General features: G+C 40.6%; 2 protein-coding genes across 2 annotated transcripts in view; one reads left to right on the forward strand and one right to left on the reverse strand.

Annotated features, from left to right (window-relative positions):
* The first annotated feature begins 1,838 nt into the window (after positions 1-1,838).
* Positions 1,839-5,710, forward strand: LOC109902501 (beta-1,3-galactosyltransferase 1). Its single transcript, XM_031794802.1, has one exon. The coding sequence runs from the start codon at positions 2,078-2,080 to the stop codon at positions 3,065-3,067; it is 990 nt and encodes a 329-aa protein (XP_031650662.1). The 5' UTR covers positions 1,839-2,077; the 3' UTR covers positions 3,068-5,710.
* A 1,749-nt stretch (positions 5,711-7,459) lies between these two features.
* Positions 7,460-16,680, reverse strand: part of LOC109866391 (STE20/SPS1-related proline-alanine-rich protein kinase) — a 28,646-nt gene continuing 19,425 nt past the window's right edge. Inside the window, exons 15-18 of the mRNA XM_020455075.2 lie at positions 12,726-12,778; positions 12,518-12,586; positions 12,074-12,138; positions 7,460-9,504 (exon numbers count right to left, since the gene is read on the reverse strand). Coding sequence (XP_020310664.2) covers positions 9,430-9,504; positions 12,074-12,138; positions 12,518-12,586; positions 12,726-12,778 — 262 coding nt within the window. The 3' untranslated portion in view covers positions 7,460-9,429. The remainder of the gene's footprint in view (positions 9,505-12,073; positions 12,139-12,517; positions 12,587-12,725; positions 12,779-16,680) is intronic.

A 16,680-nucleotide genomic window follows, 5' to 3' on the forward strand; every position in this document is an offset into this window, starting at 1 on the left:
AACTGCCTCAGTGCAGCGCTGTATTAATAACAAGTCAGAATATATTTGTCCTGGTTATTTTCTCTCTCTCTCTCTGTGTCTCTCTCTCTGTGTCTCTCTGTGTCTCTCTCTCTCTCTCTCTCTCTCTCTCTCTCTGTCTCTCTCTTTTCTCTCTCTCTCTCTCTCTCTCTCTCTTCGCTCTCTCTCTCTCTCTCTTTCTCTCTCTCTCTCTCTCTCTCTCTCTCTCTCTCTCACTCTCTCTGTGTCTCTCTGTGTCTCTTTTCTCTCTCTCTGTCTCTCTCTCTTTTCTCTCTTTCTCTCTCTTTCTCTCTCTTTTCTCTCTCTCTCTCTCTTTCTCTCTCTTTCTCTCTCTTTTTTATATATTAAAAGTCAATCGTTTCAAATATATGCCTACTGGATTGGAAAAATGTTGCTTGTAAAATGCTTTTTAGTGACGGATGCACAAAAAGATCAAGTCAGGTCAATCATGTTTATTTTGTGTGCGCTCTCAGTATAGTGCAGTGTTCTAATAATGATATGGGTGTCATACGGTGGGAATCTGAAAGTCCTTTGATGTGCCACTTTCAATGTCACTACTTTAATACGCTTTTGTACTACAGATTTCATGTCAAAATGAGCATCTCAGTGATATATTGAACATGCAGTATTTTTATGTGGCCTTGTTTAATAAATGAGGCCCATTCTGTTAATAAGCCTTACGAAAAACGATTGCAGCCAGAGTGCAGTATAACTGCAGTGCACTGCAGTATAACTGCAGTCAGAGTGCAGCATAACTGCAGTATGCTACAAATACTGCGTCCATAATAACACTGTTATTTTTTACTGCAGTACACTGCAGTTATTCTGTAATTACTGCGTCCGGAATACCACAGTCGACTACAGTTAATGCACTTTTACTGCCGTTTCAAAACGGCTATCTTTTTTTGTAAGGGCACGGTTGAAGTTGGAAATGTGTGCAGCAGAGTCTTATAACCATTTACTACCTCTGACCCATCATTAAAGTGTTTTGTAAAGCATAAGGGCATGCCTATAAAGTGGCTAGTTCTATGCCAAGTATCCCGAGTGTAGCCGAAGCACTAGCAACATGCACTATGTTTTAGTCTGTTGTGGCTAAGACAGTAATTGCCCAATTATGCCCACTGCAGACATTTCTAAACTTGCTCCATCACAACCACTTATTAATAAGAATGTAAGCTATATGACTGCACCAAATCAATGTGTAGTGTCAGTTGATCTGTGTTTAGTGAAGATATTACAGGTTTGGTGTCAAGAGTTCTCTAAATACACTGAGGGGATGCACTCTTTCTAGGACCTCAGGAGGAGTATGACACTTTGCAGTTGGCAGCATTTAACAATTTCCTTACTGCATTAGTGTAAGGCCTTGTGTGAGAGATAGTGATTCAATGAGACTTCATTCTTTTAACCTCAGAGTAGATTCTCTCTCAGGACTTCTGATACAGGTACTTCATTCTATAAACTGGAATGTATAGACTTCAATTCAATTAGCCATCCAAAAGATCAATAGACTTGTTCAATGTCGCCAAAGTTGTTTTTTGAGCAGCTTAGAACTCATAGAATTCTGTATAAGCATTTTCTTTTAAAGTACACACTCCTGTGTTAAAGCAAAATTGAGTCTAGATGCAGTACAAAGGCATAACTCTAATCAAATGCTGTTGGTTGTAACTGCTGAGTACTGATTTTAGAGAAACTCTTAACACTGCCTTTTGATAAAACTTGTAGTTATTTTATTTCTCAGAAGGGTGTACTCTCTGATTCTATTAAGACCTATCTGTTTGTTCTGGCGTTAAGATCTTCCTCTGTCTCTGTTTTTCAGATGTAAATGGAGAAGCAGAAGTGTCAAGAAGAAAAACAGGACATCTGCACGGCTGCAAACCGGATTTGCGTTAAAAGGCAAACAACAACATCCCACCACTTTCCTCTAATGCAATCCATAACTGACAATTAATGTCAAGCAGCACATCGGTGCAGCATTATGCTGCCTTGCTGGAAGGAACACTGCTAATGGAGAGAAAACCTTATAAGATTCAATGCATTAAATACATATAAATGCAGCAGAATGCCTTCAAAAGTCTCATGCTTGTACGTGTTGACAGTCGTTTGCTGGGCAAGTGCTCTTTGGTACTTGGGTATATCCCGCCCGACATCCTCCTATGTCAGTGGGCAGATGTCTTTGCCGATCCGGAAGACTGTGAAAACCCTTAAGAACACTACGTTCAGCAACATCCGGACGCGAACGCTGAACCCACACGCCTTCGACTTTGTCATCAACGAGCCTAAGAAATGTGAGAGCAACACGCCCTTCCTGGTCATCCTGATCAGCACCACACACAAAGACTTTGATGCTCGTCAGGCCATCCGGGAGACCTGGGGCGATGAGAGCACCTACAGCGACATCCGCATCATCACCCTCTTCCTGCTGGGCCGCAACACGGACGCCGTCCTCAACCAGATGGTGGAACAGGAAAGCCAGATCTTCCACGACATTGTGGTGGAGGACTTCATAGACTCGTACCACAACCTCACCCTCAAGACCCTGATGGGCATGCGCTGGGTGGCCACCTTCTGCTCCCAGGCCCAGTACGTCATGAAGACGGACAGTGACATCTTCGTCAACATGGACAATCTGGTCTACAAGCTTCTGAAGCCCACCACCAAGCCCAAGAGGAGGTACTTCACGGGCTACGTCATCAACGGCGGTCCCATCAGAGACATGCGCAGTAAGTGGTACATGCCCAGAGACCTGTACCCCGAGGCTAAGTACCCCCCGTTCTGCTCGGGCACGGGGTACGTGTTCTCAGTGGACGTGGCTGAGCTGATCTACAAGACCTCTCTGCACACCAGACTGCTTCACCTGGAGGATGTGTACGTGGGACTGTGTCTGAGGAAGCTGGGCATCCACCCCTATCAGAACAGTGGCTTCAATCACTGGAAAATGGCCTACAGCCTGTGCAGGTACCGTCGTGTTATCACTGTCCATCAGATCTCACCGGAAGAAATGCACCGAATCTGGAACGACATGTCTAGCAAGAAACACCTCAGATGCTAGTGGCACCTGAGGACAACTCAACTTGGACTCTTCTTCATTTTCTGACAGTATTAGCTCTCTGTGGGCTACTAGCATACTACTGGATCCACTCTGTAGCTGTTGGGTGCATGAAGCTTGTAAAGCGCATGTTCTCATTCAAACACACACTAAAATAGTCTTGTTGCTAGTCATTTTGTAATCTGTCTAGAATTCCAACTATAGACTTCACAAACTCATTTTGATGAACATTTACTCTCTAATGTACATTTTTTAAAGTAACATTTACAAGTGAAACCAGAGAGTTATTATTGAAAGAAAAAAACTATTTATTTGTCAGTGTAAATCTATATACTTTATGTCAAGTTCTCATGCTGTTTTGGGGGATGCCGGTATTTCCTTACAGCCTCACCCACATCATGTCTCATCCATCCTACCAATCTTATGGCTGGTCAACTACTGTACACACAATAATAATACATACAATTTGAAATGGCAAATAACGCTGCAACAATGACAACAAACATAGACCAAGTGTGAATGTTGTTGGTTGTTTTCATATTGTTGCCATTTATTAAGAAATGAAGACATCTCTGCTGGAATGGTATTCAACACTGTCGGTAGTGATGTTCACTACTGCAGTCTTCAAAACTACATGTGTGGGTAAAACAGATGCTATACATTTTTATTTGCCTGGGTATTTTTGGTTTAAATATCGGTGTAAATGTAGGCTAACTGTCACTTCTTCGGGAAAGAAACATTGATGTAATTTATATCTTTTTTTACTCTATTATTTTTCTTACGGTGTACTTTAAGTAATTAATAGTGTCATGCTACAGGCTTCTGATAAAACTGGCTTCTATTACTTTATACTGTACGTAAAGAGCTGATTCATTAACAATTCATTACCGCTACCAAGTCTCAACAGGCATAAATATCATCTTGTGCAAGTGACAATTTACATAGCAACAACTATCTACATTCACAAATGAATGTATTATCATGTCTATTTGGCATATCTTTACTGAAGCACTGCTTTTGAAGTAATGTGAAATAATTATATTTTCTAGAACTTGGATGGCTGTTATGGTCCAAATGTAATTCAAGTATTTTTTTTAAAGTCTAGTATTATACTGAACAAAAATATAAATGCAACATGCAACAATTTCTATGATTTTTCTGAGAAACAGTTCATATAAGGAAATCAGTCAATTGAAATAAATAAATTAGGCCCTAATCTACGGATTTCACGACTGGGAAAACAGATATGCATCTGTTAGTCACAGAGACTTTTTAAAAAAAGGTAGGGGTGTTGATCAGAAAACCAGTCAGTATCTGATGTGACCACCATTTGCGTCATGCAGCGCGACACATCTCCTTTGCATAGAGTTGATCAGGCTGTTGACTGTGGTCTGTGTAATGTTGTCCCACTCCTCTTCAATGGCTGTGCAAAGTTGCTGGATATTGGTGGGAACTGGAACACACGGTCGTACAAGTCGATTCAGAGCATCCCAAACATGCTCAATGAGTGACATGTCTGGTGAGTACAGTATGTAGACCATGTGGAAGAACTGGACATTTTCAGCTTCCAGGACTTGCGACATGGGGCTGTGCATTATCATACTGAAACATATGGGGATGGCGGTGGAGGAATGGCACAACAATGGACCTCAGGATCATTTAATGGTATTTCTGTGCATTCAAATTGCCATCGATAAAATGTGATTGTGTTCGTTGTCCGTAGCTTATGCCTGCCCATACCATAACCCCACGCCACCATGGGGTACTCTGTTCACAAAGCTGACATCGGCACACGCTTGCCCACACAACGTCATACACATGGCCTGCGGGTGTGAGGCCATTTGAACATCCTGACAAATTCTCTACAATGTTTGAGGCGGCTTATGGTAGAGAAATTAACATTAAATTATATTTTTTATTGTCCCCAGCACAAGGTGCACATGTGTAACAGCAGTTTCTTGATATCCCACACCTGTCAGGTGGATGGATTATCTTGGCAAAGGAGAAATTCTCACTAATAGGGATGTAAACCAATTTGTGCAAAATAATTTTGAGAAATACGCTTTTTTTGTGCGTATGGAAACATGGGACCAACACCTTTTGCGTTTATGTTTTTGTTCAGTGTATAAGCTATTGTGACATTTGACTGTGAAAGTTTAAAGATCCATCCTGAAGGGGTTGTTGTGACATACAGTGTGTTTTATTTACATAAAAAAATATATACATACTTGAAAATAATAAATCCTATTCAATGCCTTGTATACTTGTTGACCCTAATTATGCATTTATGTCAATGACATTTGTTTTTGGGGTTTAGATTTGTTGAATTACAGCTACTTGTATGGATTTTCATGTTCATCAAATGTTTTGTATTTGTCAACAAACTCGAGTACCATCCACAAATTACTCCCAGCAACAAATATTTTTCTTTATATTTCCATGTAAATGTGTGCATTTGTAAAATTTTTCATTTTCAGTGGATCTAGCCAGTTCAACTCCCCTTGAGGATCTGCCAAACATCCACATGCCACATAGTGTCACTTGGCAGACTGTTCCCGACAGCAGTGTATCTGCCAGATGGAGACATTGCCAAATTCTGTAACTTGTTTATAATAAATGGAGGAACTATTTGGGTGAAAGGATTCCTCACCATTTCATTGCCTCTTCCGTATGTACTTGGGATGTGGGAGGAGTGTCCTTCACAAAGTTGTCCAAACTGTTCTAATTCATTTCCATTAGGACAGGTATTCCCATTAGGACAGGTAATCCCAGGGGTACCCACAATGCCGTCGGGGGTACGCCAAATAAAAATGTGATTCACATTTTTTTAAATAAATACAATTAAAACCATCTAATGTTCAGCAAAATAAACAACACGATGTCAGATACAGGGACCCTAGTCAAATAATTAACATCCAATCAGATTAACCGTTACTCTCTGTAGCCAAACGTAGCTGCTGCTCATGTTGGTATCTGTACTGATGGTGCAAAAGCCATGACAGGGAGACATAGTGGAGTGCTAACACGCGTGCAAGCAGTTGTTCCTGACGCCACTTGGGTACAGTGCAGCATCCACCGAGAAACTCTTGCTGCCAAGGGAATGCCTGACAGCTTGAAAGACGTTTTGGACACTACAGTGAAAATGGTTAACTTTGTTAAAGCAAGACCCCTGAACTCTCGTGTATTTTCTGCACTATGCAATGATATGGGCAGCGACCATGTAGCGCTTTTACAACATACAGAAGTGCGCTGGTTATCAAGGGGTAAATTATTGACACATTTTTTAAATTGAGAGACGAGCTTAAAGTTTTCCTTACTGACCATAATTTTCACTTGTCTGACCGCTTGCCTGATGATGAGTTTCTCACACGACTGGCCTATCTGGGTGATGTTTTTTCTCGCCTGAATGATCTGAATCTAGGATTACAGGGACTCTCCACAACTATATTCAATGTGTGGGACAGAATTTAGGCTATGATTAAGAAGTTGGAACTCTTCTCTGTCTGCATCACAAGGAAAACACACAGGTATTTCCATCATTGTATGTTTTTTTGTGTGCAAATGAACTCAAGCTTACGGACAATGTCAAATGTGATATAGCGGAGCACCTGAGTGAGTTGGGTGCGCAATTACGCAGGTACTTTCCAGAAACAGATGACACAAACAACCGGATTCGTTATCCTGTTCATGCCCTGCCTCCATTCCACTTACCGATATCTGAACAAGAGAGCATCGTCAAAATTGCAACAAGTGGTTCTGTGAAAATGGAATTAAATCAGAAGCCACTGACAGATTTCTGGATTGTGCTCAGAGTATCCTGCCTTGGTAAATTGCGCTGTTAAGACACTGATGCCCTTTGCAACCACATACCTATGTGAGAGTGGATTCTCGGCCCTCACTAACATGAAAACTAAATACAGGCACAGACTGTGTGTAGAAAATGATTTAAGACGGAGACTCTCTCCAATACAACCCAACATTGCAGAGTTATGTGCTTCCTTTCACACCCTTCTCATTAACCTGTGGTGAGTTATTCACAATTTTAGATGAACAAATACGGTTTTATATGTAAGATGGTTAAATAAAGAGCTAAATTGATTATTATTTAGTTTCAAAAACATTCAACTCACACTCATTCTTATGTTTAATAAATGTATCGTATAGTGTGTGTTGTGGCAGGCTTACAATGATTTGAGAGTGTGCTGACCCTGCTGCTAGAGGGGGTACGCAAATGGAGGTTGAATGTTTGAAGGGGTACGGGACTATAAAAAGTTTGGGAACCACTGCATTAGAACATTGTAATGTGTTACACTCTGGACAGGATTACTTCAGTCAGTTAACTTTTAAGAAAATCAACATCTATTGCAGTAAAATGAAAACCAACTCACCACAACATTAGTTTTAATAATTGCAATTAATTTTTATTTGTTGCTCCTCTGCAGAAATGTTTAAATCGGCCGATTACAGAAAGGGAACAAAGATAATATGCAGAAATGTTTTAAATTGGCCGATTACAGAAAGGGAACAAAAATAAAATGCAGAAATGGTACACATACTGTACATAAAAAAACACATTCATTTAGCTATTCAAATAACGTATTTAGTACAAGTTAATATTTATTTTCCACTTTAGAAAATAATTATAATTTAGAGCTACTGTACTTGTTTGGACAAACAAATGGCTCATCAACCTTTCAATAGTTGCCTTTGGGTTTCGTTTGCAGATGCATTGTTATACAGTACATTTCAGACTAATATATTTAGGAAAAAACATCTTGTAGTGCAGTAAGACAGAGCAAGAAACTACATTTTTCAAGATTTTGGCCTAGATTTAATCAGATCAAGCATTAACCGTCGGTAGCCCACACCCGCATAGCTGATGTTTCTGGCGGTGTCATAAGTGTAACTGCGTTGGAGCTGTCAAATCGGTGAGCAGCTGCTCTTGATCATTGTCACGAAGCCACACCCATCCCACTCGCATTAGAAGTTCAGAACGAGAATGTGTAGGCTATATAGAAATGACGACACTCAAATAGAAAATCATTCATCGATTAATTTCTACCAGCCTAATCGAGGTGTAGATGACATCTCACATTCCAGTGTTCGAAATTGTAAACGTGGCTGCATGGCATTTCTCTTAATGCGACTTGGTGCCACCAATGGCAATGTCCGCTTTAGGTATAATGCCAGGAGCCACATGTGGATGTGACAGCTCTACCGCAGTTCCACCTCCAACACCAACAAAGCAACCGCCATGCGGATGCTGGCTAAAGCGGATCTGATTGAATAGAGCCCTTTATCAATTAATTTGGCTTCCGAAAACACATCAGCTGAAGCATATTACAGGATTATGGTTTGTGTTATGTTTCAAATGACCATTGTTGTCTGACGACAAAGCATACAGGTTAAATTCTCATTACAATTCATAACGTGAGTCTCCCAGGGCTAAGCATTGTTTTGTCAGGTGCATATACTCTGCCCAAAAGTGCATTGTAGCTTGTCCTTAGAGGATAACTATTGACTTGAGAAAATACTACCATTGAGTTGTATCACTGCTGGAATATACAGATGTATGTTTGTGAAATGGTCTTAAATCAACCAACATAAACAAGTTCTGCTTTTCGCGGTCTCACTCATTACCTACGTTCGTAGGTACAGATCAATGAACAAGGCACCTCTAGCATTTTTAAGCATCAACACTGTCATATGAATAAGCAGCACATTACACACGGCAGCATTCAGGTTTCACCTATCCTTCACTTTCAACGAAAGCGGGTCCCTTCAATGTATTGGTTTACGTTCATCTATACACAGTACAGTTCATTCCATTTACAACATTCATAATGTTATCATGAAAATGTGCTTCTTCCATCAAAATGAAATCTTACATTCTGAAGAGGGACTACAACACAGAGCTAAGGGAAACATTTCTTCATCTCAAATGAGTAGTCTGTGAAATGGAAGTTGAAGAAGCAAATATTTTCCACCATGAAAACATGACGGTGAGAAACAAATAAAAGTTTATAAATTCAATAAATAATAGTAAGAGCTTCGCTGAAAGCAGAGGTAACATAATAAAAAAAAAAACACAACCCCTAAGCCACTGTTTTATCCCCAGCTATAACCACCTGAGAACATCTTTAGTTTTCTTGGCTGAATCCTGTTCCGTACACATGACCTAGCCTGGGGGGCGGAGGGGGCAGTGAGCCAGTGGCGGGGGCGGGGGAGGAGCTAGCGGAGTGGATCTGTGACAGAGCTGGCCATCGGGGCAGGGGAGAATGTAAGAAAGGAAGGGGCGTCTGTCTGACTATCTGCTCTGACCTGACTCCTCCATCTCACCTGCTATGGCCACGATGAGGCGGGCATCAGCTAACACTCAGCTGGGCGAAGCCAATCAACTTCACGTTGTCTGGGATCTCAGTGTCATCACAGCCAGAGACCTGAGGGAGGAACAGATCAACAGGGTTGGTGGGGGCCATGAAATCCTAACACTTGCGTACACCACAACATTACCAGACATTATCCAACACCCAATGAACAGCTGTACCCTAACAATACAGATTGGTTTTGGGACTGATCCTACTTTAAGTAGTAAGCCACTATTTAACGGATTAATATTATTTTGACCTCTTTTGCTCTTAAAATCCTATAAACCAAGAAAACTTGAAGTACAGGAGATTTGTCCCCTTTTTAAAGGACCATGAAGACATGAGAGCAGAGTGGAGGAATTACAGTCCTTCAAAAGATCATTTGCCAATGAAACATTTACGGCAAGAGCTTTGAAAAGTATCTACACTATTTCACCTACAGCCAAGGTGGTAGAACAATGTAATTCCTCCATTTGATAGTAGAAAATGCTTCATATCATCCGTGACTACGTCTTTAACAGCTCTATTAATTACTATATCAAGGTATCTTTCATTACTGTTGTTACTAGAAATCATGTGAAACAAGCAATGCAAAATGCACAAAGACAACTGTAATTTCCCTTCAGATATTCATTTAATCTAATAACTAACAATATTCTGATGCAACATCTTCTACTGTGAAGGGTTGCAGTGCAAACTACTGTGCTGTGCTTTGAACTGAGAAAGATTGGATATGTTCCTTGTTAAAATCTCTATGACTATGTTGCACAGGTCTGTGTTGCATTTAATCATGATGATATTGGCATCCTGAGACCTGGGGGGTTTCACAGGCAGGAAAAGCTAAAAGTGATCCAGAAATATCACAAAGCTCCCCTATCATGTTCAATGCTTTTTGTAAATAAGACGTGCCGTTTGAAAAAAGAACATACAACAAACAGATAATTATTTTATCTGCATTTGAGTTATTGGCATGGCTAACTCCAAAAAAAGCCATTTTAATTTGTATTTATTCATTTAACCTTTATTTAACCAGGTAGGCTAGTTGAGAACAAGTTCTCATTTACAACTGCCGAGGTTGGAGTAGCCAGGAGGAAGGCATGGCCAGCCGTTGAGAAATGCTTGTTGAAGTTTTCGATTATCATGGATTTATCGGTGGTGACCGTGTTACCTAGCCTCAGTGCAGTGGGCAGCTGGGAAGAGGTGCTCTTGTTCTCCATGGACTTTACAGTTTCCCAGAACTTTTTGGAGTTAGAGCTACAGGATGCAAATGTCTGGCCTTTGCTTTCCTGACTGACTGTGTGTATTGGTTCCTGACTTCCCTGAACAGTTGCATATCGCAGGGACTATTCGATGCTATTGCAATCCGCCACAGGATGTTTTTGTGCTGGTCGAGGGCAGTCAGGTCTGGGGTGAACCAAGGGCTATTAGAAAGGCCTGCTCGCAGAAGTGTTTCAGAACTAGAGGAGCTTTTGCTGAAATATAAGTGGTATTTTATTGAAAAGTTCATTAGAGAGTGAGTGTGGCTAAATATGGCTAAATTCTAAACTCGTTATGCTAACTATGCTGACCCACAAGAATGCCTTATTACTGGTCAGACACATTCAGAATGGTTTGAGTGCAGTCTTGTTATATATTTTTCACATCGCTATCCCCCTGGAAGTGGTACAGCATGAGTCAGTGGCCTGATGTCTGCCCGCCACCAGCAATTTAGAGCGGAGAATGGAGAGAGGTTCTGTCACTCCCCGGATAGACTGGTGGGTCTATCCTGTGGTATAAACCCTCTTGGTAAAACGTTCGGAATTGTTCTCTGAGCGAAGATAATTATTCTCACTGTCGGAATGTGTAGTGAAAGCACGAACATAGTTCAGTGTTTTTAGTCGATATTTGGAGTTGAGTGGCTGTGTGTGATTTCGTGCCGTCTAGAACTGGAACACTGTGTTAACAAATTGAAATGGGAAAGTGCTCTGGCCAATATATTTAACCAGCCATGCCCCAGCCAGCAGCACAGTCTGGATGCTGCTGCACTAACCCCTCTGATGCAGTTCTGCACACCAGGGAGTATCTCCAGTGACATTCACCAGCTGCTGATAAGACGTACATGGCAGAAAGGTCAAATAGTGATGTACTGTGACCAACCGCACAGATGTTGTTTACCTCATCCACACCTTCCAAAAGGGTGCTAATAAATAGCCCTAATATTACAGCAAACCCACCGGGAGCGGCATTAATTGCTCCCTTAATTCTTCTCTGTCGAGAATTTGCATTGTTCCGCTCGTTGTCGATCAATCACATAGTGGTGTGCACAGAGGGAAGCATATGTGCAGATTAGGAGTGTCAACCATCAGTTATTTCACTTAGAGGACAAAGTCAGTGCCGCGACACTGTCATCACAGGTTTCTCCCATTCTCTAGCACCAGTGCTCATTTGGGATTTGAGTGTGTCAGTATTTCCAGAAACCACCACCCTAAAGCATTGTGATTTAATTGGTGTGAGACATATTTTCTATGTAGCTTGAGAGTTGTGGAAGTCAATCAATCTGTGTGATGTAACATTCTGGTTTTTGGAAGCGTCCCTCTTACTTCCTGTACTGTAGCTAGCTTGAGACATGAGGTGGTGTGACATTTATCATCTGGGCACTCACCAGTTTAAAGGTCAACACTTTGTAGGTAGTCGGGTCATCTACAATTTTCTGAAGGTTAGCAGCAACTGAAAGGTAATGTTATATATAGAGTATGTGTTACTAGTGTTATTGCACAGTCACATCAGATTATCTACCATAGATCAAAACTGTACATCGCTGCTCTTATACCTCTCATTGACTTTGAGAGGGATATGATTATTTTGAAAATACTAGTCCTAGGTCAAATACATTTGTCAAATACGTTTACATACTTGAACCGCACTTGATTTAGTTTGCCCGGTAAAATAGTCCCAAATGCACCAACTCCCGAGTTAAATCAAACGCATCTCAAATACTTTCAAGTATTTTACACATGTATTTGACCTAGGTATGGAGAATACATGCTAAGCATGTGGGTTTAAATAAGCCCTGCATTACATCAGAAAACAAGGATGAGACTTTTACCGACAACAACATCGTGTCCATTGACAAGGCCAGCTGAGAACAGCTCCTGGGAAACCCCATCGGCAGTGTCTATGGAGAGAATAACATACAACATTAGAACCAGGTGAGAAGTTAACATGTGACATACGGTACTACACTTCAATACAATATCAAATGGTGCTAACAACCACATTCTAACATTAGCTTCTTCATTGTGTGCACCTCTTACCTCGGCCAGGGGTGAACTCAAACCGGATGTCATTCAGCTCCTTCTTGGAGTTCCTGGCGAGAGAGTTGGGAAGGTGATAAGTATTTAAGATGAGTCACATGTGAACAGACAGTGGGTCCAGGACCTGGTTAGCCTGTTTGTGCTTTACAACTCCATGGCATGACAACAATAGTCAGAGGAGTTGGCTACAATACAGATCTGGGGCCAGGCCAAGAGTCCCCGTGTGTTCTATTTGATTCAGACTGTCTGAAAAGGATCCTGACAAGCAGACCCTCAGGAATGGAAAGAGTGGAAAGAGACAGCCCGTCTGCCACATCGACACTTTAACTCTCTAGGCTTCACACACTGGGCCATGTTAAGCCCATCGTTTTCCTAACTAACTGCTTAATCAGTGTTACTTCTAGCTACTGTAATATCCCACCTGTATTTATTTAAGGACGACACAGTTGGTGTAGCATTAGTGGTAAAATGTTTATCCTTGCACGTGACTCATGTATATTAAATAGGCTGCAATGTAAAGCCCAATAAATGTGATTATTTTGAGTTGCCATGATGGGGGTAAGTCTCATGAAGAGTTCCAAAGAACAGCTGACTGATGTTTATAGTAAACAGCAGCCTCTCTGTGCATTGGCCAAACCCTCCTTCTGGTCAATGTACCAGTGGTGAACATGCATACTGTACAGGTTGGGCAAAACTCATCTACGTACTGTATATAGCCTATTGTGGTGACTACAACGTCATCAAATCAAACGTTACTGGTTGCTTACACACATATTTTGCAGATGTTATCGCAGGTGCAGAAAAATTATGTTTCTAGCTCCAACAGTGCAGCAATACCTAACAAAACAAAACAATACACACAAAACGAGCAATGTCCGAGTCAGGAATATAAATATAAAGTCCCAGTCAAAAGTTTGGACACAAACTCATTCAAGGGTTTTTCTTTAATTGTACTATTTTCTACATTGTAGAATAACACTGAAGACATCAAAACTATGAAATAACACACGTTGAAACATGTAGTAACACAAAAAAGTGTTAAATGTAAAATATATTTGGATTTGTTTAAGATTCTTAAGTAGCCACCCTTTGCCTTGATGACAGCTTTGCACACTCCTGGCATTCTCTCAACCAGTTTCACCTGGAATGCTTTTAAGGAGTTCCCACATATGCTGAGCACTTGTTGGCTGCTTTTCCTTCATGCTGCAGTCCAATTCATCCCAAACCATCTCAATTGGGTTGAGGTCAGGTGATTGTGGAGGCCAGGTCATCTGATGCAGCACTCCATCACTTTCCTTCTAGGTCAAATAGCCCTTACACAGCCTGGAGGTGTGTTGGGTCGTTATCCTGTTGAAAAACAAATGATAATCCCAGTAAACGCAAACCAGATGGGATGGCATATCGCTACAGAATGCTGTGGTAGCCATGCTGGTTAAGTGTGCCTTAAATTCTAAATAAAATCACAGACAGTGTCACCAGCAAAGCACCCCCACACCATCTCCTCCATGCTTCACGGTGGGAACCACACATGCGGAGATCATCCGTTCACCTACTCTGCGTCTCACACGGTTGGAACCAAAAATCTCAAATTTAGACTCATTTCATGTTGATATGTGTCTGCTACTTGAACTCTGTGAATAATTTATGTGGGCTGAAATTTCTGAGGCTGTTAACTCTAACGAATGTATCTTCTGCAGCATAGGTGACTCTGGGTCTTCTTTTTCTGTGGTGGTACTCATGACAGCCAGTTTCAACCATGTAGAAAATAATAAAAATAAACAAAAACCCTGGAATGAGTAGGTGTGTCCAAACTTTTGACTGGCACTGTATATGTATAGCAGTGGAGGCTCATCAGAGGAGGAAGGGGAGGACCATCCTCAGTGAATAAAAAAATAAAAAAATATTGAAACATTAAAAACATCATCCTATACTAATGTCACCAAATAATTGATTAAAACACAGTAATTTGCAATAATGGTTTACAGTAGCCTCAACAACACTCCGTAAGGTAGCACCATGGCTAGTTTCCATCCTCCTCTGGGTACATTGTCTTCAATACAAAACTTCCAGAGGATGTCCTCCAACCTATCAGAGCTCTTGCAGTATGGACTGACATGTTGTCCACCCAATCAAATTAATTAACCTAATACTAAAAGCATAAGCTACAGCTAGCTAGCACTGCAGTGCATAAAATGTAGTGAGTTGTTGACTAAAAAAGAGAGGAAGACAATATTTAAACAGTTTTGAACAAACTAATTTCCTTTAAAAAATTGAGACACGAGAGAGAGAGAAAGAGAGAGAGTGCTAGCTATATTTCATTGTATTTTTTCCACTTTCACTTAGCTAGCGACTGCAGCTAGCAAGTTTAGTCTACTCAAACACATGGCTCAAACAGAGAGGGATCCTATGCTAGCTAGCTGGCTAATGGCATCCAACACTGGAACTCTTCCAAGTCAAGGTAAGCTTTTGGTTTTATGAATTTATTGCCACTGGGGCCCACTGGTATAACTGCTAAACTGCTTGCTGACCACTGTACTGCATGATTGAAGCGGGTTTACTAACAAGTTAGTTCTAGTAGCTATGTTGACTAGCTATGACAGTAGCTAATATGGTGACAACGAAGTAGGCTGTGTGTAGCGGTTATGATATTAAGGTTTGGCTTGGAAAGGTTTTTTCACCTAGTCACAGATAGCTGATGTGTTGTGCACTGAAGTCCACAAGCTAAGGAAAAAGATGAAGAGGAGAGCGCGGAGATTCAAGAAGAAATTCTACAATGGGCAGAATTATTATGCTGTTTGTATGTGCCTGCTATAAAAGTGAACTGTGTTCGTGTGTGATCAGGGGTGTATTCATTCCGCCGAATCTGTTGAAAAACATTCCTTAAATGTAAGCAAACGTAACCAAACGAGGATAAACATACCTGAATTTATTATGACGTGATCGTGACGTGATCAAGACAGCAGGTAAAATTACTGAACCAAATCAACAACAGAGAACAGATCGTGATTGGATTGTCCTACTCCTTAGAATATCAGGAATGCCAGAAATGTAAATGGGAAAATAACACTTTCAGGAAATGATTCTAGAAGTAGGCTAACATGATTATGTTAAGAAACTTGACACCGTGTGTCAGCAGGAATAGAGTCCATTAAAGACAAATCTCAAGAAGTAGATATGGTAACTGTGCTAATGGAATTTTGTACTTGCGGCTGTGTAAGACTGACATATTTGGATTTGAAGTGTCCTTGCAGTGGAATGACCAGAGTAATGTACAACGTTTAAAATCACTCAAACAGTGTAATTGTCATTGTTTGTTAGTGCTGAGCGATTAATGCTTTTTGAGTTAGGTTTTCAGTTCAATTATTTTTTTAAAGATTACGGTTTTCAATGTAGATGGGTTTTTTTCAACATTTAATGCATTATGAGGCAATGACATCACAATGATTTTACAGCTTTAAACACGGAAATTCCAAATCCTAAAATAGTGAACATTCAATTTCCAAAACATTTAAAATATTCCATTGTCTGTGTCATGGTCCACATTGGATAGACATCAATGGAAAAATAGGACATGACTAAGAAATAATAAAATATTTTAGTTGTGTATATTATTCCTTAAAGTCATCATCTCATCTCTGCTCAGGCATAAGCATGGGCATTAGCAGCTACCACATGCTGTGTTGTCATATGTTGCTGCCTTGCTATGTTGTCGTCTCAGGTCTCTCTTTATGTAGTGTTGTGTTGTCTCTCTTGTTGTGATGTGTGTTTAATCCTATATTTATATTTTATTTATTTATTTATTTTAATCCCAGGCCCCCGTCCCCACAGGAGGCCTTTTTACCGTTTGGTAGGCTGTCATTGTAAATAAGAATTTGTTCTTAACTGACTTGCCTAGTTAAATAAAAGGTTAAATACACGAAGAAGAAAAAAACTCCATGAAGGCCATCCAGTGAAT

This window comes from Oncorhynchus kisutch, linkage group LG2 (assembly GCF_002021735.2).
Source record: "Oncorhynchus kisutch isolate 150728-3 linkage group LG2, Okis_V2, whole genome shotgun sequence".
Classification (NCBI taxonomy): domain Eukaryota; kingdom Metazoa; phylum Chordata; class Actinopteri; order Salmoniformes; family Salmonidae; genus Oncorhynchus; species Oncorhynchus kisutch.